The 23962-nt window shown below is 43.4% G+C and overlaps 1 protein-coding gene across 1 annotated transcript in view; it reads left to right on the top strand.

The window, feature by feature from the left end:
- The first annotated feature begins 1501 nt into the window (after positions 1-1501).
- The window catches only part of JADE1 (jade family PHD finger 1), a 98104-nt gene continuing 75643 nt past the window's right edge, over positions 1502-23962 (top strand). The window contains exons 1-2 of the mRNA XM_015405941.1: positions 1502-1677; positions 18025-18102. Of these exons, the coding sequence (XP_015261427.1) occupies positions 18051-18102 (52 nt within the window). The 5' untranslated portion in view covers positions 1502-1677; positions 18025-18050. The remainder of the gene's footprint in view (positions 1678-18024; positions 18103-23962) is intronic.

Raw genomic sequence — 23962 nt, 5'->3', positions numbered from 1 at the left:
CATCCAAATCCTGCCAGGACAGTTTGCAGGTACACTGGTGAGAGCCAGTTTGGTGTAGTGGTTAAGTGTGCGGACTCTAATCTGGGAGAACCGGGTTTGATTCCCCACTCCTCCACTTGCACCTGCTGATGTGACCTTGGGTCAGTCACAAGCTCTGGCACAGCTGTCCTTGAAAAAGAACAGTTCCTGCCAGAGCTCTCTCAGCCCCACCCACCTCACAGGGTGTCTGTTGTGGGGAGGGGAAGGGAAAGGAGTTTGTAAGCCGCTCTGAGACTCCAAGTGAAGGGCGGGGTATAAATCCAATCTCTTCTTCTTCTTCATTTCTCCAAAGATTCTATTCATCCCACCCCATTATTTATTCAATTTTATCCACCTTTTCTTCGCAATGGGAACCCGTATTCATTTATTTTTGAGCTGCAATGTACCAGGAAGTTTTCTGGGTCACCACCAATTTAAGCAGTCATCTTATGTGCATGAGTAGAATGTACCTTTATTTGAAAACTGCCCCCTTCCCCTTCCTCTCACACCCTGACAACACTCCACTTGCACACCACCGGTACAAGACAGGTGCAGTGGTCATGCGTGCAAAGGCTTTATGGGCATGAATGCAGGGGTGCTTCAGAGGTGGTTCAGTGCTTTAGTGGGAAGATGGGAGTGGCACCTGAAGAAGGCATGCTGTGGCACAATATTTCAAGCACTGACCTTGTGCTGTACCATTCATTCCTCATATTGGGGAGGCATAGGATCCATGCAGAATGTGCATGGATAACCTCGGGGATCAGATGCACTAAATGAATGCACACAACACCTGACACTGTGGAGACATGCCCTTTTTGACACAGTGACTATGTTATAAATTGAACAAACTGATGATATGCTGGTTATTTTTGAAAATACAAGTATTACCAGTGTCAATATAAGTAGATATAAAGATATAAAGAGACAGGGTGGCTCATTAATGCAACTGAATAAAAAAAAAACTGCTTGAATTAAGGATTTCCCCACCACATAAAAAGTATCTGGAGCCACCCAAGTTAATAGCACACCTCAAGCAGAGAATGGCGATCTAGCTCCTGATTCTCTATTGCTACTTTTTAAAAATGATGGGGGGGGGGACAACAGGCAGAGACTTCGCCTTTAAACAGCTGACAGTTTGAGATCTGTGTTCAAAATCTACTGGCTGCCGCCCTTGGGTGTGAAACACACTTCCTCAAGAAAGGACGTCCCTTGGAGTAAACTCTGGAACGGAGGGTGCCTCCTCCCTGCCAGTGTAAGTGGAGCGTGACATTTCCCGCCAGGGCTGCAAAGAGTTAAAGCAGACAGTTTCCAAGTGCAGTAGTCTCTCGCTCTGTCTTGCTTAGCCTCCTCCTTCCCACCCTGTTTCTCTCGCTCCCCCCCCCTTTCCTAGTTTTGGCAGGGGATTAAAGTAGCTCCCCCCTGTGGCAGCAGTGACCCAGAAATGAGTTTGATTCACAGAGTCCTTCCTCCATAACAAGTAAAAACGTCAGTCAGAGTGAGAGTGTCTCTGTATATGTGTATGTGTGTGTGTGTGTGTGAAGGGAGCCACAATCTGCTCCCACTCTCCAGTGCTTGTCTGAACTCATGAGGCAGCACAGACCCCTTCGCGCCGAGAAACTCCAACCTCACTGGCAACCATCACAGCAGCAACAGCAGCAGGTAACTGTGCCCAGGCAGCTCCCGACTCTCCTCCTCTCCGCCCGTCGCCGCAGAATGAGCCGCCTGCACAGCCATATTTGATGTGTGTGTGTGTGCGTGCGTGTGTTTTTTGGTTGCTTAGCTCTGGAGTTCTCCAGAAGCAGCTAGAGAGCAATTTAATGCCGAAGGTCGCTGCCTAGTGGAAATAATATAGTACGTCATTAATATGGCGCCAAAAGATTTGCTTCTTGATAGGGAGCAAAAGGGGGAGGCAGTTGAGTTGCAGCTTCACTATCCCATAAGCAACTTGTACATAGCTGGGGAGGAACGGGGTGGGGGCAAGGGGAGGAGAAAATAGACGATAATTTTGGAGCTTGGCGAGCCGGTCCGAATTGGGAGGGAGTGCGGGGTGGGCTGCGTTTTCTGTCGCTGCAGACTTTGCTTTTGGCATAACGGGAGCTTTTCTTTAATTTATTTTAAAGGCGGACTGGAGGAAGGAACCCAGTTGGTCTCCCCCCCCCCGGGGGGGTCTCCAGCCTTAAGTGTTATTTTGTTATGCACCCAAAGACTTTTGCCATAAGTTTTCTTTGTGGGAAAGGTGGTGGTGGTGGTGGGGTTTCCTACCCTAAAGTGCATCCATGCTGTCTGTATCAGCCCTCCTCGGAAAGTGAAGCATTGTAACAACTTGGGAGACAGATGGCAATGGCAGAGCGCAGGTCCTTTTGAGATAGAGCTCTAGCAAGGGGGAGGGGTGGCCAGGAACCAGGATCTGTCGCCGTGTCACCCACATGCTCTAAATATCCATTGCATTAATTCAAGGGCAAGGAGCGTAGGAGATAATGGAAAGGGGGAAGAACACGGCTTATCAAAATAAATGCACCCTCCCTTCTGGCCCATCCTACGTAGGTTTTAATGAGTACGGTGTGCTTAGACAGGAGGACACGGCTGATTAGGTCGAAGTCTTATTTTACAGGCATGCTCGTGAACTTGGTGCAGCGAGGGGGCATTGTGCAGCTGGAGGCTGGCATTTGGGGAGGCTGGCAGAAGGGCGCCCCGCTCCGTTTGTTTGGTGGTTGTTTTTTAAAACGAAGCGTGCGTTATCTCCTGTTGGGGAGCAACTTGCGAGACCCTTAAAGTGCACGTGTTAGGGAAGTGTGAGTGTATGGCCATGATGGAAACAAGGGGTGTGCGTGTGTATGAGGCAGAGAGAGCGCGCGGTGGGGCTTGTTGTTTGACTGCTGTTCTGCTGGGTGGCAGCAGCAGATTCTCTCAGTGCTCAACGCTGCTGCTGCTGGCGTGGATGATTAATGCGGGGAAAGGATGGAATGTGGAATATTGCCCTGGGATTCGAATCCCTTTAGAACGGCCTCATTTGCTACATGCGTTGGCTCCCCCTCCCCGTAAGGAGGCGGGGTTTTCTCTTTGGGTCGTGGGTTGAGTAGAAGCCTGGCAAGCAGGCAGGTGCACGACGCCGGCAAAAGCCTCCTGAACTTCTCCATTCTTTCCGGGCAACCCCCCCCCCCCCCCCCCTCTGTGCATGCATGGTTGCCGCGCAGCAGCAAACACTCGCAGGTGGTGGGTGCAAACTTTTCAGAGACTCTTCAAACGGGGTGGGGGTGGGGGTCAGCATCTGCTCTCAATTTCCCTCTATCACAGTCACATGCCAGTTGGCTTGGAGCTGCGGGGTGGGGCGGGACACTTGGGCTTCTCCGATGCAATGCTGGGTGCTGTAGAAGGAAGTCCGGCAGCTTAATTCCCCTTCCATCCGATTCGGCAAAACCTTATGGCGGCAGGTGCGATGATTATGTAATAATTTATACGAGCAATGTCTTAAGGTGTTCTTGAAGCGAAATATCGCCAGGTGCTGACTGATGCAGATAGGATAATAGGACAATGCTAGGAGGGGTGGCGGTGGCGGCGCGAAGTATATACATGGTGCTTGCACGGGCGGAAGTAGGGATCGGTTCGGCTGCGAAAATCCGCTTTCCTTGCTCTGCATCAAGGCAAAGGAAATGGGTGTAGGTGATGGTGTTTTCAATTAAGCGCATCGTTACCCCCTAACGGTCCGTCCTCTGTCCCGCCCTCGCCCCCCCAGAAGGAGGAGAGGGACTGTAACGGAGGCGGTCGTGCCCCCTTGCTGAAATTAGACAAAGCCGCCCCGGCGCCTTTTCTGCCTGCCCAAATCCTTAGGCGTCGCATCTTCAGCTCCTTTTCAAGACGTTCACATCGTTTGTCGTCGTCTCTTCCTTCCCTCGCTCATACACCCTTTGTGGTGGGGATCGGGATTGGTTATTCACCGGGTGGAGGCCGGAGGGCATTTGTTTGTTTGCAACCGCCGGCTGGATGGTTTCCTGTGACAAGAGGTGATACAGTTTCCAGAACTGTCGAGGAGTGGGAGGAGAGAGGCAGATAGGGGGGAGAGGAGGAGGAGCAGCTCTGCCAAGTCTCAGCGGTGTTGCTCAGTACACTAACCCTCCCCTCCTCCCTCCCCAGACATTACAACATGGAGATCAGGGGGAGGGAAGACAGGCGATGAGGAGGGTTGCATAGCCGTTTTCAGCCACGCAACGAGAGGTGGATTTGGGAGAGAGCTGTGCTGGGGGGCACCAAGTTTGATTTGCAGCCGGGATGGAGCGGATTGGTGCAGCCGCGAGCAGAGGGCGGAGCGGAAGGAGGGAGACCGGAGCAGGCGACGAGTAGGGCTGGTCAGTTTCAAATGGAGACAAGCAGCGGTGTTGCGGTTCGGATTCGCTGTTGCACGGGAAGGGGCCATCGTTCGTTCGTTCGTTCTCTCTCTCTCTCTCTGACACATACCTATATACATATAATTATTACTTCAGCCTTCTTCATCTATGGCTTGCTAAGGAAATAATAAGGCGGCTCTTCTCCAGCATCTCACTCCCCCTTTCCGCTTGCAACGTGGTGGTTCTTTGCTGCTTTTTTGGATCTCGAAAAATAGGAACAGCTAAGCTTGCAGTCCCTGGGCGATTGGATTGCCAAAGCGGTCGACAGACGATTGCTGCCTTGTGTGGATTGGGGAAAAATGGGTGGGCGGGTTCAGAAGACATGACGGTACCTTCTTAGCAGCTGTTTCCCTTGCAGACTGGGCAGCTGAAGATGGAAACGTCTGAAAGAATCAAAGGCAAATAAACTTAGCTTTTGAAATTTCTCAGTGGGGGACCTCATTGCCATTTAAGAAATCTAGAAAATTCCCCTTCTTTCCTGAAATTAGAGTCTCTTTCCAATTAGTTACAGAGCAGAACACTTTGATCTTAAGGAAACATACAATATGTACAAAACTAGCAGTTCAGAATTTGGTGGACTCTCCATTACAGAATACCTCCTCCAAATCAAAGGGGGAAATTCACAGGCTGTTGCTTTCTAGTGTACTATTGAAACAGATGATGTGGGGTATCTGCACAGTCCAGTAAAAATGGACACTGAATCACTTTAAGATGTGCACACAACATGGAGTTTAGTCTGCATTTTCATGGCATTGTTATATTCAAGAGTAGAATATTGAAAGGGCAGGTTTCCCTCCTTGGGCTTTTATACTTATTCATAAAAGAATTATTGTCTGTGGCCTAGAATGTGAATATATAGCCATTTGTTACTGCAGGTTGACTGATGTAGAGTTCAAGGCAGTGACATCGCTGTATGTGTATGAGAAATGTGTCCCTCCCCACCAGTTAGCAATCCAACATAGAATGGTCAGAATATCTCAGAAGTAGTGGCTTGTCTGTTATCAGATGCTAAGAGATACCGTTTTTTTTGACACAGTGGCAATACAGCTTTGAACTCAACAGACTTTTAAATAGTTGTCAGAATAGAGGTTGTGATTATAGTCTAGCACAAAGTGCATGCCTTAAGTCCCTTTGGACAAATGCTCATAAATTGTGCACTGGCCTGTGGCCTGTTAATGTAATAACACTTCATGTTTTTAACATTTGTTTTCTCCAGTGTAGCTATGACTTGAATTTGCTCCTTCTGCAATACTCACAATCTGTTAAATAGACTGCCCAGATTTGTAAGCCTGTTATCCATTTAGTACACTAAAATATGCCCTGTTCCTGCAAGTTCTGCTGCACTCTGGGATATTGTGCTGTGCAGCAAGAGGTGTACCTGTTATGATAGGGTCCTCTTTCCAGCTGTAGAATCCAGGTCAGTTCTCCTGAGATATTGGTGACCTATTTGTTTAAAATAAAATAATAATGCCCCTCTTCTCTCGCAGCTGGAAATTTCCCTTCCATTTTCTCTGGTTTCATTCCCAGGTTGCAAGACTTATCACATAGCAAAATTCAGTGCCTTCTCTGTGCTTGCTGGTGCTTCATCATGTTGCTGTTTCCTTTTGAAATGGATTCAGGTGACTCTCCATCCACACTGAGATTGCCAGATAAGTCTGATGGGTGAAAGATAAATGAACTTTGCAATCCTATACATATGAAGAAATAAGTCCTATTTTATTCAGTGAGGCTTACTCCCAGATGTATGCTGTTAGGATTGCATTTGCAGCCTAAGCTAGATATACAAGGTCCAACCCATTGCTGCCAGAAGCCTTGACAGCTAATAAAACCAAAATAAGTTGGTTGTCTTTGACACAATAGAACTTTTGTTTTACAAATGCTCTTTTTATGGCGGTGCAAACTTGGAAGGAAAAACAAATCTACTTAAGTCAGCTGAGTGTAACCATGAGGCACCTGTGCATCCATGACTATTTCATTTAAATATGTCCCAGGTCTATACATAGTGCACTTACCATGGATACAAAAATGTTCAAATTGATCTCTAGCATAGGCATGCTAATTAGTTCTCAGTGTAGTCAGTATCTCTTCACCTCATGGACTACTTTGGAGAGAAGCTAATTTCTCAATCTTACTTCAGGGTGTGCATTTGCATTCTCCCTGGGCCGTCTCTGTGAGGTTGTGTGCAGTTTATTATAGTAGCACCCGTTAACACCGTTATAGTTAATGATCTGTCAGAAGTGGAATTATAAATCCTGTTTACCCAGGGGTTTATGGAAGTCATTAAAAGTACTCTGGAAGGAAACACAGGTTATAAAAGCTTTGACCTGGGGATGCACATTTAATGTCCATATGAAAATCTGTTTCTCTTCAGCTGTTAAAATAATAATTGCAGCCACTTTCAAACTATGTTTTCTTATGCCGTTCAACCTGTATCTTGCAATGTTCAAGTTAAATTGATAAGTTTTGGTTTATTTGTACCCTTAGGAGGTGAAAAAATTGAATTTTATTTTTATATTCAGGTTTACATGGAAATGCCTGCATTTCTGTTTAGTGGAAGCTAGGTACCCCATATAAAATGAAACAACAGGAGCAAGAGGAGATCCATGCAGTGAATTACTGTCCTTTGATACAAGATTAACTGAATAGTACCATATGGACATGTTGCTGAATGTATGTTGTTGCTGTTTGTATTCGTATAGGATGGGAATGTATTCTCCGACATAGTGCTTGCCACATGCTCCGGGAAAGGAGGTCAGTCTATTGTAAAGGTGGAACCAGTGACTCGTTGCCTTCATACAAATAAAGGGGCTTGGATCACTTGGATCCTCCCCAGCATTCACTAGAGAAGGATCCAGGATCCTGTAAACAGGACCCACAGATCAGCTGTGAGGAAGTGAGGGGCAGGTAACACCAGAGTTACCCCCTGGTTGTCTTCTCTTTGTGTGTAGTATCTCAATAGGCTTCCCCATTCCACTCCCTCGTGTGTGCGTGTGTGTGTGTAGTAGGTTTGTATTAGTGTTTGCTACCCTGCTTCAAAATTCCAAAGCTGCTCACAAGCCAAGGTGCTCACAGGCTTGTAAAGGTTGGGGACCCCAATGTAAGCCTTTTGCATTGTGGCTCTGGCTCGGTGGAATGTGCTCCCTGAAGAGGTGAGGGGTTCCCTTCTTAGAGGTCTTCAGGAGGTGCTGCAAGGCCTGACTGTTTGCCAGGGCTTTTGAGGGTGTTTGAATGCCAGTTATCTTTTAAAGAGGTGGGGGAGATTTGGGGTTTGGCATTTTATTTTTGGTTTTAACTAGTAATGTTTTTAACTATAATTGTAAGCCACCTTGAGCCCATGAGGAAAGGCGGGATATATATGTTTTAATAAATAAATATTCAGTGGTTTAACTGGCTCTCCCTTGTGTTCTTGCCTCACCCTGAGCACTGAGAAGTTGGCCAGTACTCCTTTGGGTTGTCTGTTTCAGAATTATGTGATTACAGACTTGAGGAATTAAAAAAGTAAAATGTGCATTGAGCTGGTAAATGGCATGTATGTTAACATGCTGTTGAGTTATGCTAGTAGCCACATCCCAATACTCAGTCCCAGTCACTTGGGAACGTAACAAATGGTGTTCTTTGGCTATTGAGAATGAAATGGAAAGTAAGAGCGCTGGATGAATCTGAGAAGGGCATGACATAAGTTTTCATGCTGAGAAAGTCACACGTTCATCCTAATCTATCTCATAGGGTTGTTGTAGTAAGAATCATGTAAGCCCCTTTGAGTCCCTTTTGGAAGAAAAAACTAGGTATAAATATCTAAAATAAATAAATTCTAAGGGTAGGAGAAAACACTTTTTTTGTTAACCTGATTTGTGTTTCCCAGTGTGAATCTTTGTGCTAATCAGTGCGGGATGTCAGTTGCCCCTTTGTAGTGCATTCTGTATTGTACAATATGCTTTCTCTAAGATTATCATGACTGATGATCAGAACTCACATGCGGTTTAAAAGATAAAGAGCGGAGAAGAAATTTAGAGAAAGGGGACAGAGATAACATTTTGTTTTTCTTAAGGAGATGGAGGGGCACTCACAACAGACAAGAAGAAAGTGCTTCACAAAGCACATTATTAATTTAAGAACAGCAGAGTAGCCAGGCTGGATCAGGTCAGTGGTCCAGCATCCAGAATCCTGTTCCCAGTGGTGGCCAGTCAGATGCTACAAGAGGCCCACAAACTGGGCCCACTTACAACAACTTTCACTTTCTGTCTCCCCCCCCCCGGTCCCATTTCGATAACAATGCTAAAAGACAACAACAAATATCTACCCCTCCCCTTTTAAATTCAATCACACCATCTCATGGCAGTGAGTTCCACATGTCAACCACCCACTGTGTGAAATTTGTATTAATAACATAATCATTAATTTATGGAACTTGCTGCCACAAGATAGGATAGTGACAGCTAGTTAAGATGGTTTTCAGAGCTGATTAGACAAAATAGTGGAAGATAGCTCTATCAATGATCATCAGTCATCAGGCCATCTGAAATGGAAAGTAAGAGCACTAGATGAATTTGAGAAGGGCATGACATAAGTTTTCATGCTGAGCGAGTCAGACACTCAGCTTAATCTACCTCATTGGGTGGTGGTTGTATGAAGTAAGCCCCTTTGAGTCCCTATTGGAACAACCCCCCCCCTAGGTATAAATATCTAAAATAAATAAATGCTAAGAGTAGGGGTGCTGTTGTGTAGCGAGTAAATGTCCCAATGTCCAAGAGAAAGAAAGTGGAGTTATAGCCTCTACAAGTGGAGAGAATAAGACTGCACAGTTTAAGCCTGAGCCAGCTTCATGATCCTACCTGGTAGCCGGGGGGAGGTTGAGCCCTGCTGCCCACCTGTAATTTACGCTCCTGCATGAATTGCTGAAAGCTATTGCTCAGCATGATAACCTAGGAGAGCAATGTGAGGCCCAGAAAGAAAAGTCTAGGATGACCGGTGTTTGATTCCAGGATCCAGGAATCTGAGCTATTTTTCTGTCTCGAGATGTCAGCAATTTTCTGAACCTCCAAATACATCAACTGGGTTATTCTTTCCTACATAATTTTTGACTGCATCAATATTTTAATACATTTTTGTTATAATTTTGCTTCACACCATCTATATTGACTTTGTCCCCAAGATAAAATGTTTAACTTTGTTCTTAAACTACAGTTCTCAAGATTAAGAAAAGAACAGTCAAATATCCTTTTGTTTGTTCATAGAAGCAAGGCATTAACAGTATTCTGAACAGTGGTCAAGAGTATTACTTGCCCATGGCAGTTAGGATTACCGGGTATATCTTATTCTAAAAAGAATACTTAACTACATGCTTTATTTAATATCAGAACATTGCAGATCTGTAAAAATGAAATGACTGTCACTTAATTTAGAAATCTTTAGCTGCAGGCTGCATAGTACTCCATGGATTGGCAGTTGGTACTTAATTCAAAACATAGGTAATTGGCAAGGCAGTCTTAGGTATGTTTACTTGGAAATAAGTCCCACTTTCTTCAATAAGACATACTCCCAGAGAAGTGGATTTAGAATTTCAGCCATAGGCTTGGACCAACCAGCTTTTTCATTCAGTTTCACCCAATTTGCCTTCTTCCTAGAGCCCCCATCCTACTTGGCTTTTGTCTGTACAGGGTCTGAGATGTTCATGATCTCCAGTACAACCTTTTGACTGACAAAGGAGATCCCGTCCTTTGTTTTTCAGCAGTGGAAAAGCTAGTTGGATACATCCTATAGTTTCATAGTACAACAAGGCTATAACTAATTGGGAATGTTCTCTTGAAGTTTTTGGAAAAATGCTACGTTAAAGGTGAGCTATAAAATCAGAAGTGTGAAATATTGTGTGATGTGTGCTCTGAACTACAGCATTAATGTTTTTGAATGCTTTCCCATAAACACCCCCCCCTGCATATTGACGGCTATTACAGCAAGGAGAAGAGTAGGCATATAATCAAGGTCTAGCTTTCTACAAGTAGGGTATTTTCTTTACACGGAAGACTGCCTTCACTGTATTTGTATTGCTTTTGGGCATCTATGTTTGTCTCATTACTATCAGTTACAACTTAATTGCAGAGCTACACCAAAAAGCAAAGAAATCAAAGACTGAACAATTCAATAGCCAAAAGGCTGGGGAATGGGTTTGTATAAACAGAACGTTAATCAGAAATTATTCTGTGGACATCTCAGGCAGGAAAATAGCATGTTATCAGTGATACCATGTGTCACTTGATTGAAAACAAAATCTTGGTGGCTGGCCTAGGATGGGTTTACTGCACGTCCGCACAATAAAGGCTAAAGGTGGTAACTGTTTTCAGGCCTCTGTCAAGCTATCCCAGAAATGGCAAAGTGTGTGTTTGATTTTTTCTTTCAATATATTTATGTGGAAGTTACCTTGGTGGTAATTGATAAGCTATGACAGCATGCATGGTTATAATATAGTTTTTATTAGAACTGAGACGTATTTAAAGTAGCTACACGTTTGGAGTTGTTGACTTTTTAATGGATGTTAGGTGCAGAACAACACTTGGGTGACAGGTATAAAAATCCTTTTAAAGATGGACCATTAAATCTGTAGACCGTTCAGAATTTTCCAAAACTGGATCGAGTTTTAGACAGCCTATGAAGAGCTCTCTGGATCCTTTACACCTTCATTTCCTGCCAATGACTAGTATTTTTCTTTGTATTTGCACACTGTATTGTCAGTGATTTAATCATAGTGAATGAATATTATAGACTTCTTGCTTTCCCACACCCTGGGTTAGGTCCAGGGGCTATTTCTCATCAGGAATGGCACTTTCCAGCTGCACCTGGAATTGCTTCCCGAAGTGCTGGGCTCCCAGGAACAGCACAAGAGAGCAAGTGAGAGGCCTGCAGTGGAAGGAGGGAATCTGCAAAAATCACCCCCCCTTCATTAGCAGAAATCAACCACTGTCTGCAGCCCCTTAAATCTTCATAACATTGATGTACATTTCTCTTGCATCCATAAAGTTTTGCTTAAGATGAGGTCTTGATCAGGCTGCTTGTTGAACCATATAACCTTTTCAACTTTTATAATTTGAGAGACATAACACATCTGAATAAACAGACTTTCTGATAATAGAGACTCTAGTTTACTTGGGCTGTAGAGGAACAAACAGGATATAAGACAGAGTGTAGCAGGATCAGGATTGATTATACTAATGTGTGCTCCATGATAGATGTATTTATGTGTACGTTTTGTCCTACACTCCTGTTTCTGTATTTAGGCATCTCATTTTTTTATTCAGTTGATGTATTACAATAAGGCATATTTTCTAGATGTACTTAGCTGTGAGTCTGTGATGCAGAAGACAATGGAGCAGCTTATTCGAAGTTGCAAGTTTGCAACTTGTATGAAAATCAAACTAGTTCAGCTTCTGTGCACCATGCTAGAGGCAAATCAGCTTGGCAGCTGATTTCTGAGACCGCACCTGGAAGGGCGTGCCTTGGGATTTCGCTGCTAATGGTTTAGCCAGCCTTTATTGTCACTGGAACTGAAACATGGCAAGCCAAAGCCTCATGAGGTTTGATGCATGTCCTAGAGTACTTGTCACTTTAATTCACACTGAACATGCTCTGTTTCACTTGTTGTGTTGCGTTGTTTCCGCTTTTTAGGTCTTTTCCTATCCCCCCTCCTCCCCCTCTTTCCTGGCCTTTTTGTTCTTCGATGCTCACTGGCTATTTTTGTTTTGTAACTGAGAGCCAGTATTTATTGCATAATTTAGTGCTTGGGAGTATCAGCTCTACTGAGGGGACTTGAATCAGGATGGAGATTTTTTCATCTGAAAGGACTCCTTCACACAGTCATTTTGAATGTTATGATGTCAGCGCAGTGATACTTCAGTGGAGTTTCAGTGTTTTAACCAGCTTAAAACCTGCCCTGCTGCACTGAGCTCCTTATGGGAAGGATGGGTAAAAATGTTCTAGACAAACAGAATTCCTGTTTAAAGTCTTCTAAGTGAGTAGTCATCACTGTGTCCTGTGTTACTGAACCCCACAAGTTAATGTTGAAGCATTACTTCCTTTTTTTGCTCTGGCTGATCAGTTTCATTGGGTATCCCTTATATCTAGCATTACGGGAGAGGGAGAAAAGCTCCTATCTATCCACTTTCTCCACCTCAGGCATAATGTCTTATCATGTTCCTTCTTAGTTGTCTTTCTTTTTTCTAAACTAAAAAGCTGCAGACTTTTTAGCATTTCCTTGTAGGAAAGGTGTTCTGACTCCTTAATCCTTTTAGTTGCCCTTTTCTGTACCTTGGCTAGCTCTATATAGCATCCTTTTTGAGATATTGTGATTAAAACTGTAAACAGTATTCCAAATGTGGTCATGCCACAGATCTATATAAAGGCATTAGGATAATGGCTATTTTGGTTACAGTCTGTTTCCTAATAAATCCTTAGCATAGAATTTTTCTTATCTGTAGTTGCACTTAGCATTTTCATAATGCTATCCAGGGGTCATTTTGTAGAAAAAGAGCTAGGGGAACTCATTAGCATAACTCATTAGCATATGCCACACCCCCTGACATCAGGGGCTCGGCGGTTGACCTGCAAGGCCAGCGGGAGTGCGAGGAAGCCCCGCCAAGGCCCTCCCTGGCCCCAGGCAGGCAGGGGTGGGGAGAGGCGGGGAGGAAGCAACTTACCCTCCCTCTTCTCCTGCCTCCTCCTGGCTGAATGAGGGCTGGAAGCGGGGCGGCCGGAAGCAGGGGGTGGGGCTTCATCATGTGCCCCGCCCCCCTGCACCTCACCCGGGGGAACTGTGTTCCCCCGCGTTCCCCCCCGAAATGACCTCTGATGCTATCTGTCTATCTAGTACTGCTCATACAGTGATAGCCTTGAGCAGAAAAACCATAATGCTGTTCATGAGGAGCTGAACATCTATTTTTCCTGGTCAGTCACTGCCTATTCAGATTCCATCAGTATACATGTAATTTTTTTTTGTCCCAATGGGCCTAACTTTATACGTCCACTGAGTTTCGTTAGTCATGTTTGTTGCCCATTCAGCAGTTTGGAGGGACCCTTTTGGACCACAGTTTGCTTTGGTATTCACCATCCTGAATGATTAGATAACGTCTACACATTTGGTCACTTTACTGGTCACCTCCAATTCCAGATAATTTTTGAGCAAATTGAATAGCTCTAGAGCAATACCAAACCCCACAGGACTTCACTACTTTATTTCTTTCAGTTTGCCAGTTTGGTGTGGTGGTTAAGTGTGTGGACTCTAATCTGGGAGAACCGGATTTGATTCCCCACTCCTCCACTTGCACCTGGCTGGATGGCCTTGGGCAAACCATAGTTCTGATAAGAGCTGTTCTTGAAAAAGAGCAGTTTCTGTCAGAGCTCTCTCAGCCCCACCTACCTCACTGGGTCTCTGTTGTGGGGAGGGGAAGGGAAAGGAGTTTGTAAGCTGCTCTGAGACTCCTTTGGGTAGTGAAGTGCGGGGTATAAATCCAATCTCTTCTTCTTTTCTTCTTCTTCTTCATTGTAAGAACTGTCTATTTGCTCTTACTTTCTATTGCCTTATATATACGATGAAAATATGTTGTGTTTCTTCCAGAGGGCCCAATCAGTTTGTAATCCACAAGAGAATTCTAAATACCCCATCACATTCTGAAACTTGCCGTATGTTGGTGCTACTCACTTCTCAAAGTTTTTTCATGATATGGTGAATACAGATGTAGACATGAGCTTGGGTTCCACTTAGAAGTTCTGCAGGCATGTCATGTGTGTGTGATTTTCACTGATTCTCACCAAGCTATTCTGGGAGCTATTCTGGAAGCTCCCATTGTCACCTGGGAATAATATTTTGGGGAAGTTATGGGCTGCTGCAGGAGGGAAGAATGTGCAAAAATGATTGACACTCACTGTGCCCTTGGAAATTCTAGATGGGATTCAAGCAATGGTTTATAGCATTTATAAGGAAGCCAACATAATTGCTAAAATGATCTAGAAATATCAAGTGGTTATATAAGTATTCTTACTTATCAAACTAATTGGAAACCAGATACACATTTGTAAGAAGTCTGTACAGAAAATGCTGTACCTGGAAAGGGCATTGTCGTCATATATGTTGAAAAGAGCCTTTCCTGTGGTCTTTTCAGATGTACAAAGGGACTTAGAAGTTTATAGCAAAAACCTGTCTTATCAACTGCTTTTGATAATGTTTATTTTTCTTAAATTGCCCATGCTCTAATATTGTAAATTCCTACCTGATTCCTGTTGACACTTTCAGTGAATACATTTGTTAAAGACTGCAGCAGCTTTAAGCAGCTGTAGCAAATATGGCCATATGACAAATCCAAGCTACAGATTAGAAATACCTAAAGGTTGATGGTCAGAGAGCTGCAGCAATTTGGTGATGTTATTCAGTATCTCAAATTATGGCTTCTTACAATGTTCTTTGCTACCCTGAAGTGTCATTGCAATTTTCTTACCATGGGGACCTCTTAGGAACTGGGTTATGTGGATAGTCCAACATGGATCAGAAGTGTGAGCCAGCTTGGTCATAGCTTGAAAATTTGAACTCATCTTCATTTATGGTCTTGGCTTCCACAATGCAGATTCATGTAGATATCCCTGAATAGCACTTACCGTAATTCACTGAATGCAGTGTATGAAGCTCTCCTGTGTTAAGAAAATAAGAGAAGCCAATGTTGGATCAGGCCAATGGTCCATCCAGTCCAACACTCTGTCACATAGTGGCCAAAAATACCAGGTGTCATCAGGAGGTCCACCAGTAGGGCCAGTTCACTAGAAGCCTTCCCACTGTTGTTCTTCTCCCCCAGCACCAAGAATACAGAGCATCACTTGCCCCAGACCGAGAGTTCCTATGTATACCTTGTGGCTAATAGCTACTGATGGACCTCTGCTACATATGTTTATCCAATTCCCTCTTGAAGTTGTCCATGCTTGTAGCCGCCACCACCTCCTGAGGCAGTGAATTCCATGTGTTAATCACTCTTTGGGCGAAGAAGTACTTCCTTTTATCCATACTAACCTTACTGCTCAGCAATTTCATTGAGTGCCCACAAATTCTTGTGAGAAAGGGAGAAAAGTACTTCTTTCTCTACCTGCTCTATCCCATGCATAATCTTATAAACCTTGATCATGTCACCCCTCAGTTGTCATTTCTCCAAGCTAAAGAGCCCCAAGCACTTTAATCTTTCTTCATAGGGAAAGTGTTCCAACCCTTTTATCATTCTAGTTGCCCTTTTCTGCACTTTTTCCAAAGCTATAATATATTTTCTGAGGTGTGGGGACCAGAATTACACACAGTATTCCAAATGAGGTTGCACTATTGATATATACAGGGGCATTATGATACTGGCTGATTTGTTTTCAATTCAATTCCTAATAATCCCCAGCATAGTGTTGGCCTTTTTTTATTAAAGTCACACATTGTCTTGACATTTTCAGTGAGTTATCTACTACAACTCCAAGATCTCTCTCTTGGTTAGTCTCTGCCAGTTTGGACCCCATCAATGTGTATTTATATTTAGGATTTTTGGCCCCAATGTGCATCACTTTGCACTTGGCCACATTGAACCCCATTTGCCATGTTGACGCCCACTCGCCCATCCTTGACAGATCCCTTTGGAGTGCCTCACAGTCCTCCCTAGTTCTCATCACTCTGAACAATTTAGTGTCATCTGCAAATTTAGCCACTTCACTGCTTACTCCCAACTCCAAATCATTAATGAACAAGTTAAAAAGCATCGGACCCAGTGCTGAGCCCTGTGGTACTCCACTGCTTACCACCCTCCACTGTGAAAATTTCTCATTTATACTCTCTGCTTCCTATTAATTAGCCAGTTTTTGATCCGCAAGAGGACTTGTCCTTTTATCCCATGACTATTGAGCTTACTTAGAAGCCTTTGATTAGGAACTTTATCAAAGCCTTTCTGGAAGTCAAGGTAAACAACATCTACTGGTTTCCCCTCTGTTCCTAGAACAATCTAGATCCCATTTATTTAATTGTTGTGCTTATAGCCCACCTTTCTCTCTGAAACTCAAAGTGGATTACAAAAGTAGAAAAATTATGAAGTAATGAAAACAGTATAAGAAATACTGGAAACAAAGCAGCAATTGGATCACAAAAATTCAAAAATAATGCAGTACAAATACGGTAATACATGTAAAAGCCTATTCCCTTTACAAAAGTATCCTACTGACCAATTCCATTTAATACAACTCTATTCCTTTCATTAAAATGTCTGAATAATTCCATTTTAATCATTCTGATAGAAGCAGTAGAATATACCAGAAGATAGAATTCAGTAAGATCTGAACACACTGGAAAAGTGAGCAGACGGGAACAAGATGCAATTTAGCTAGGATAAGCGCCAATTTCTGGGTAACAAAAATGGGGAACATGCAGACACCTCTGAGTAGCAGTGTGTGGGAAGATGATCTTGGGATACAGGTGGATTGAAAGTTAAATATGAGCAGCCATTGTGATGCGGCAACAAAAAAGGCTAATACAATCTTGGGGTGTATCAACAGAGGCATAACATCCAAATTGCAAGATGTCATAGTCTCGTTGTACATGGCATTGGTCAGGCTGTGGAGGCCTCATTTCAAAAAGGATGTGGACAGAATGGAGTGGCTGCAGAGGAGAGTGATGAGGATGATCAGCGGCCTGTAGACCAAGCCCCATGAGGAAAGGCTGAGGGACATTGGAATGTTTTTTCTGGAGAAGAGGAGGTTGGGGGGGGCATGATTGCTCTCTTTAAGTTGAAGGGCTGTTACTTAGAAAAGGGCAGGGAGCTGTTCCTGTTGGCAGCAGAGGATAGGACTCTCAATAATGGGTTTAAATTAAGGGTGAGAAGGTACTGGCTAGATACCAGGAAAAACTTTTTTTACAGTAAGAGTTTTTTGGGTTGTTTTTTTTTTGTATTTTGTATTTTTTAAAAAATATAATTTACAGTAAGAGTTGTGCAGCAGTGGAATCAGCTGCCTTGGGAGATGGTGAGCTCCCCCCTCACTGGTAGTCTTTAAGCAGCGGCTGGACAAACACCTGTCAGGGATGTTCTAGACTGATCCTGCACTGAGCAGGGGGTTGGCCTAGATGGTCTGTATGGCCCCTTCCAACTCTGTGCTTCTATGATTCTAGGATAGGAGCCTATTGATTGAGAATCTCTGAATTCATATTTCCTGCTCTGTGAATGGATGGAGAGACCTTAATCACCACTCTTGTTGTTCTGATCCTCCCAAAGCTGTGAGTACCTCTTCAGGAACAAGTTGCACAATGTAAATATTTATTATATAATAGTATGGTGGCAAAGCGTACTGTTGAAGTAGCTTTAAAATTGCTACTATCAAAGGCACAAAAACCCATCTACAGCAACCTTGGGATGAGCACAGTTTGAGGACTCTAATCACCCATTCTCAGATATATATATATTTTTTGTTGACCCCATGTGCTGTGCTTGAAATTACACATCTCCAGGATATTTACTGTTTGTTTTTCATATGCTGCTTAATACTGCTTGCTTGCATTTTGTGAGCTCTAAATCCTGGAATGCCACTTGATGACTGTGTGTTGTTATTGTGGGTTAACTCCTCTTGTATTGCTTCACAGGCTGCCTGCTGTTTCCCGGGAAGATCATGAAACGAGGTCGACTTCCCAGCAGCAGTGAGGATTCTGACGACAATGGCAGTAAGTGCTCCTTTTTGTTGTGCTTGGATCACACCAGGGTTATGAGTTTGTTTAAAAAACACTGCTTTTAATTTGGTGCTTTAAATAACAAAGGTGTTTTGCATATCAGCGGGCAGAGTGTTAATATGAAAAAGCTTTTTAGAAATTAAACAGATTTCAGTAGGTGAACTGCAGTAAAGCATCCCAAAGCTTTACTACTGATTACACAGCGTGCAATAATCTCTCTTTTATAAACTGAAAGCTCTTTTATGGCACAAAGAGTTCAAGAAAATTTACACAGCCCTAGTTAGAAATGTTGTCAAGTCTTCAGCATGTGATAAAGGGATCAAAGTTTGATCTGGGGCTGCTTATCAGTGCTACAGATGGGTTCATAATGTTTCTTTTTCAGATGTTTATATACAAACTCTTTAGGTCTAGAGTAAATCCCTTCCTTTAGTGTTTAATAATGTTTGAAGTGTGATTTAAGGCAGTGCTTCCCCAGCGATAGGTTGTGGGAAGTTTTCTGGGTCGATCATGAGGTTGCCATTGATAAGTTTGTGACATAGACATCGGAGTAGCAGTTGCTTTTGCTGCAAGTGATGAGACAAAGAGATATGTTTCAGTAGGAAAATTCCCTTTCTGGATCTTTATTGAAATTTGAGGAACTATTTTTAACATCCTAACGTTGATCTCCAAGTCTAAGATGGATTTGAATTTGAAATGCTGCCATTTCCGGTCTACAAAAGTGTCGTAAAAATTGGGGAGATGGTTTGAAGAGATGGCTTCCTTGAGGCACCCACTGGTATGTGAAGTGCTTGGGGGTGATCCTCTCCCCAATGTTATTTAACATCTACATGCACCCCCTTACCCAGCTGTATCTGTTGATGAGTGGCTGGCTGGAGACGACTCCAACTATCCTGGCTGAGGGATTGGAAGCAGTGGTTGGATGGCTGAAGCAGAGCTGACTGAAACTAAATCCATCAAAGACAGAGGTCCTGTGGCTGGGTCGAGGTGATGCCAGGATGGAATGGCAACTTCTCTTGACAGTGTGCCTTTAACACCAGCACCAAATGTCAGGATTTAGGGGTTATTCTTGATGCCTCCCTGCCAATGGAGGCACAGATCGCCAGTGTAACTAGACTGGCATTTTCCTTTCTATGCCTAGTTAGATAATTGGCTCCCTACCTGTCCCACCAAGATCTCGCTACAGTGATCCATGCAGTGGTCACCTCAAGAGTGGACTACTGTAACTGGCTCTATGCAGGGCTACCCTTGAGGATTATGGGGACTCTGGTCAGAGCACATATTCAACCTGTGCTCTGCCAGCTGCACTGGCCCCCAGTTGAATTCTGGATCAAATTCTAGGTTATGGTATTGACCTTTAAAGCCTTAAATGATTTGGGACCACAATATCTGAGGAACTGCCTCTCCTGGTATGTCCCCCTAAGGGCACTTTGCTCAGTGAATAACAACTAGCTAATGATCCCCGGCCCAAAGGCCGTTCGGCTATCCTCAACCGGGGCCTTTTTGGTCCCGGTCCCAACCTGGTGGAACACTCTGTCCAATGAGACCTGGGCCCTGTGAGACTTGAAACAATTTTGCTGGGCCTGTAGGACAGAGTTGTTCTACTGGGCGCATGGTTGAGGATGAGTGGTGGCCCCTATTATGGACCAGTTCTGGATCTGCTGTATTGTGCCATCTAATGTGGAATTTTTAACATTGGGATTGTTAATTTTAATCTGAATTGTAATTAAAGTAATCGTATGGTGATTTTAAATGCTGTGACCCGCCTTGAGCTTTATTGCATGGGGAGTGGGTGGGCTATAAGTCCAATAAATAAATAAATAAAAGATGTTTCTGGCTACTTATGTTGCCAAGTTTACAAAGCATAGGTTTAAACTGAAAGCAAATGGGGAGCAGCCTGTTTGTTTAGTTTTTTAACTTCAGTAAAGTACCTTTTGATGTTTATATTAAAATCATCATTTAATGTTTGTACATATAATAATTTTTCTTCGCTTCTCTTTAAATGGACTTCGTGCATAAATATTCCAGTGAGGATTGACATTTAAGACAGGTGTGCAACTATGAATTGTTGGGTGTAGTTACTGCATGATGGTATGGTGATCTCACCCACTTCCCTCCCTCACACACAGGATTTTCCCTTTGTTTCTTCTTTCTTGCTGAGCAGCCCCTATATCATTTTCTTCTTTTTTGTTGGTCTATGGCTGCCCCACCCTTTTATGTTGTTATATATTTCAATGCTGGCCTAGCCCAGAGACTTGAGGGAAGAGACCTGCTTCTATTCTACTTCTGTAATGGCACACAAGAGGCTCTTGAAATTTCAAAAATAAACAAAATATTTAACTTGGAGGGGCAAAGATCAGGTGGATTCAGGGGTGGAATGTATGACATGAACAGATAATAATAATTGAGGTAACTTTGTAAACATGCTAAATTCAAGATAATTTGTTGCTAACAAGTAGGTGTTTCTTTTCAGTCTCTGCTTAAACATTCAAGTATAAGTTCCTGAGTTTCACTGACTCTTAAGGTTTTGAAGGCAGGGACACCCAACCAAGTTCCCAAAACTCTTCTCTATACACCAACCAAGGGATCACTCCTTTCTTAAGAGATATCTCCCTTTTCACTGGGCACTGCAGGGATTCCTTCTCTAGACTAGAAGCTGTGTCCTCTTTTCAGCTCAAATGGGAATCTTCTGTGATCCTCCCACTCTTTTAGCCTCCTTCCCAGTCCTCAGTCAGTGTCAATTCTTCTTCAGTTGTTAGTTCCCAACTATCATTTCTTAACTGACGCTCTCCACAGAATTCTGTTTGAATCACCTGTCACTCAGAGGTTCTCAGACTCTGTGAGGCATTAACCCTTGACAGTCTGTCACAGATTATCTGGTTATTTGAGCCTTCTATTATATGACTGTTCTTGGAAGAAGTCTTCAAGAATGTGGGTTATATTAGTTGTAATAGGTTTTGCCTGGGGTGTACTTATCACCAGGTGAAATTAGTTGCCCAAAGCCATCCTCAGAGACTCATTTTTAATTTTTGTCCAAGAAAATAAAAGGTCTGGTCTACAAGACCCTTGGTTGGTGTTAGAAACTGGCTGAAAGAAGAACCAGAAAGGGCATCAGTCGGCAGATGTCTGCTGTCTAAGCTGAGTCACTGTGAGCCAGCTCACAGTTTTCTAGTCTCCGCCGGCTCACAACTTTTCATCTTAGGCAGGAAGGATGCCTCCAGAGCAAACTTACTTATGCAGTAGCCAAATCACTCACTCCAGTAGCTCACAAGATTCCACAGCTTAGACTCCAGGGACCATTGCAATGCACACAACATGTATTTACAGTATGGTGCTCCTGTGTGTGGCGCTGCTGGTTTCTGGCTGGCCTCTACCCTACTCTACCATTGGAGAACAATTAGTGTAATGCTGTTTTATTACTTTCAGCATACAATTTTGGTTTGGGGTGGCTGCTGGCCGTGGAACTTAGGTGCATACACACACCACCCTCAACATCACCCTGCACTGCAAGGTAACCACAGGGTCTGTTGAGGTATTTCTGCTGCAGGTGGGATGGATGGAAGTGGGGAGATTGGTGGGGCATTTCTGTGCCAATCAAAATGGTCATGGCTCTGGCTGCTACTTTGCCCTAGCATCTAGTTTTAATCATGGGAAGAGTGTGGCCCAAATTCCCAGAACACACCAAGAGAGGATTGCAGGCACAAGGATGTGCTCACTTCAATCTTCATAGTCTAGTTCCAGGAAACCGAACAATGGCAAGTTGACCTTCAGGAAGACCAACTGCTCAACTGACTAGGGGCTCAGGCGTGAGCGATGCAGGCAGACAATGTCGCCTGCATGGGAAAAGTCGCGCTCACTCTTTTTTTTTAATTAAACTTTTTATTAAAAGGATATAACAACTTTATCAAAATTTTGATCCACAACATTTCAAATATATCTATTTTCTAATTTTCCTCCTTCCCTCCCCCCTTGGCTTCCCACAGTGCGATTTCCCCTTATTTCCCTTTCTTTCCCTCACTGTAAATTCCCTCTTCCAATTCATCTCGTTAGGTAACATTACTTCATAAACATTTCAAATATTCTATTTTTTAAATTCCACTCTAATAACTCTCAAAACCTATTAAGGTATTTTTTACATCCTACCACCTATACATCATTTTAAAACAATTTTCTCTCAGATTATTACAAGTCGAAATTCTCATTGAACTTTTCCATAAATGTTCCCAAGATGACATAGTAATTTCCTTATTCATGTTTATAGCCCACTTAATCATTTGCCCTTTTACAATTTCATCCTCTGTATACCACTTTAACAAAAATTTGTATAACATTGATATCATTTTTCCCCCTCTTTCCGCCCAAACACATTCCATTTCATTATTTTTTCCCTAAAACCATACCTTTTTTATCAGTTTTAAACAAATCATAAATCTGTCTATAATTCCACCAATCATATTTATAATCCAACTCCTCTCTTTCTTTTATTTCAAAGTTTTTCCCATCAATCTTCAAAACCTCCCTATATGTTAACCAATCTTCTCCCTTCTGTCTTGAATAGGGATTAATCACTTCAGCTGGTACAATCCAAAGTGGTCTAACATCAAAAAAGAATTTTTTATATCTTATCCAAGTCTGAAACAGTGCTCTTCTAATAACATGATGTTTAAAAAAATTATCCATTTTCTCTTTTTCATACCATAAATAGGCATGCCAACCAAATCTACAATCATGACCCTCTAATGCCAACAATTTTTTATTGTCTAAATTGACCCACTGTTCTAACCATGTCAAGCACACCACTTCATGGTATAACTTTAAATTAGGAAGTTGGAAGCCTCCTCGTTCCTTAGCACCACACAATATCTTCATCTTAATCCTTGGCTTTCTTCCCGCCCATACAAATCTTGATATTTCTCTTTGCCAACCATCAAGCACTTTAGTTTCTCGAATAATTGGAATAGTCTGAAATAAAAACATCAAGCGTGGTAAAATATTCATTTTAACCACTGAAATTCGTCCCAACAATGACAAATTCAAAGTATCCCATTTTTTTACATATTGTTGCACCTTTTTCCAAAGTTTTTCATAGTTGTTCTTAAACAAATCTATGTTTTTCGTTGTCAATTCAACTCCTAAATATTTAACTTTTTTTACCACTTCACATTGTACCTTTTCTTGCAGTTCCTTTTGCCTTTGCTTTGTCATATTTTTACACAGCATTTTTAAGACGCGCTCACTCTGAACGCTCGTCGGAGGGCACGAGAGTAGCTTCAGGGCCACGGCAGAGACGGCCGGCCAGACTGCCTCCTTCATGGCCCAGTAGCTAAGTGGACAGGTGGACTCCGATTTGTAGGGCTCCGCGAGGTAATCCCTCACCATTGCAGCCGCCGTGTCCTCTCTCATGTGACCTCCGCTCCCAGAGGGGCCAAGGATCCGCCCCATGAATGCCATCTCAGGATTTGTGGTGGCGGGAGCCGTGAGGGGAACGCTGCCTAGCAGGGGAGGTGGAGGATGAACAGCACTCGAGGTGCTGGCACCCTTCCCTCCCGCAGCGCCTGATGACGTTCCCATATTGGCTCGCATCTTGCCAACTCGCTTGGAGAGAAGATTCCTCCATCGAGTTAACTCGTTGGCCTGCTCAGTGATCTTGCCTTTTATGCGCGGATCACACATGGTCACCATCATGTAGATCCTGTCCTGGAGGATAGGCTCAAAGCACCTCTGCAGTGCACTTTGCAGCCTTCTCACCAGGGCACACACCGCTGGAAGAATGTCTGCACGTCCTGCAGGTGGCTTCAGAAACGATGCCAACTCCTCATGGACCGCGAGGACCATGGGGATGACAACAGCCAAGCCC

The sequence above is a fragment of the Gekko japonicus genome, unplaced genomic scaffold (assembly GCF_001447785.1).
Source record: "Gekko japonicus isolate JY-2015 unplaced genomic scaffold, Gekko_japonicus_V1.1 scaffold1641, whole genome shotgun sequence".
Classification (NCBI taxonomy): Eukaryota; Metazoa; Chordata; class Lepidosauria; order Squamata; family Gekkonidae; genus Gekko; species Gekko japonicus.
This window is presented reverse-complemented; position numbering and strand designations above follow the sequence as displayed.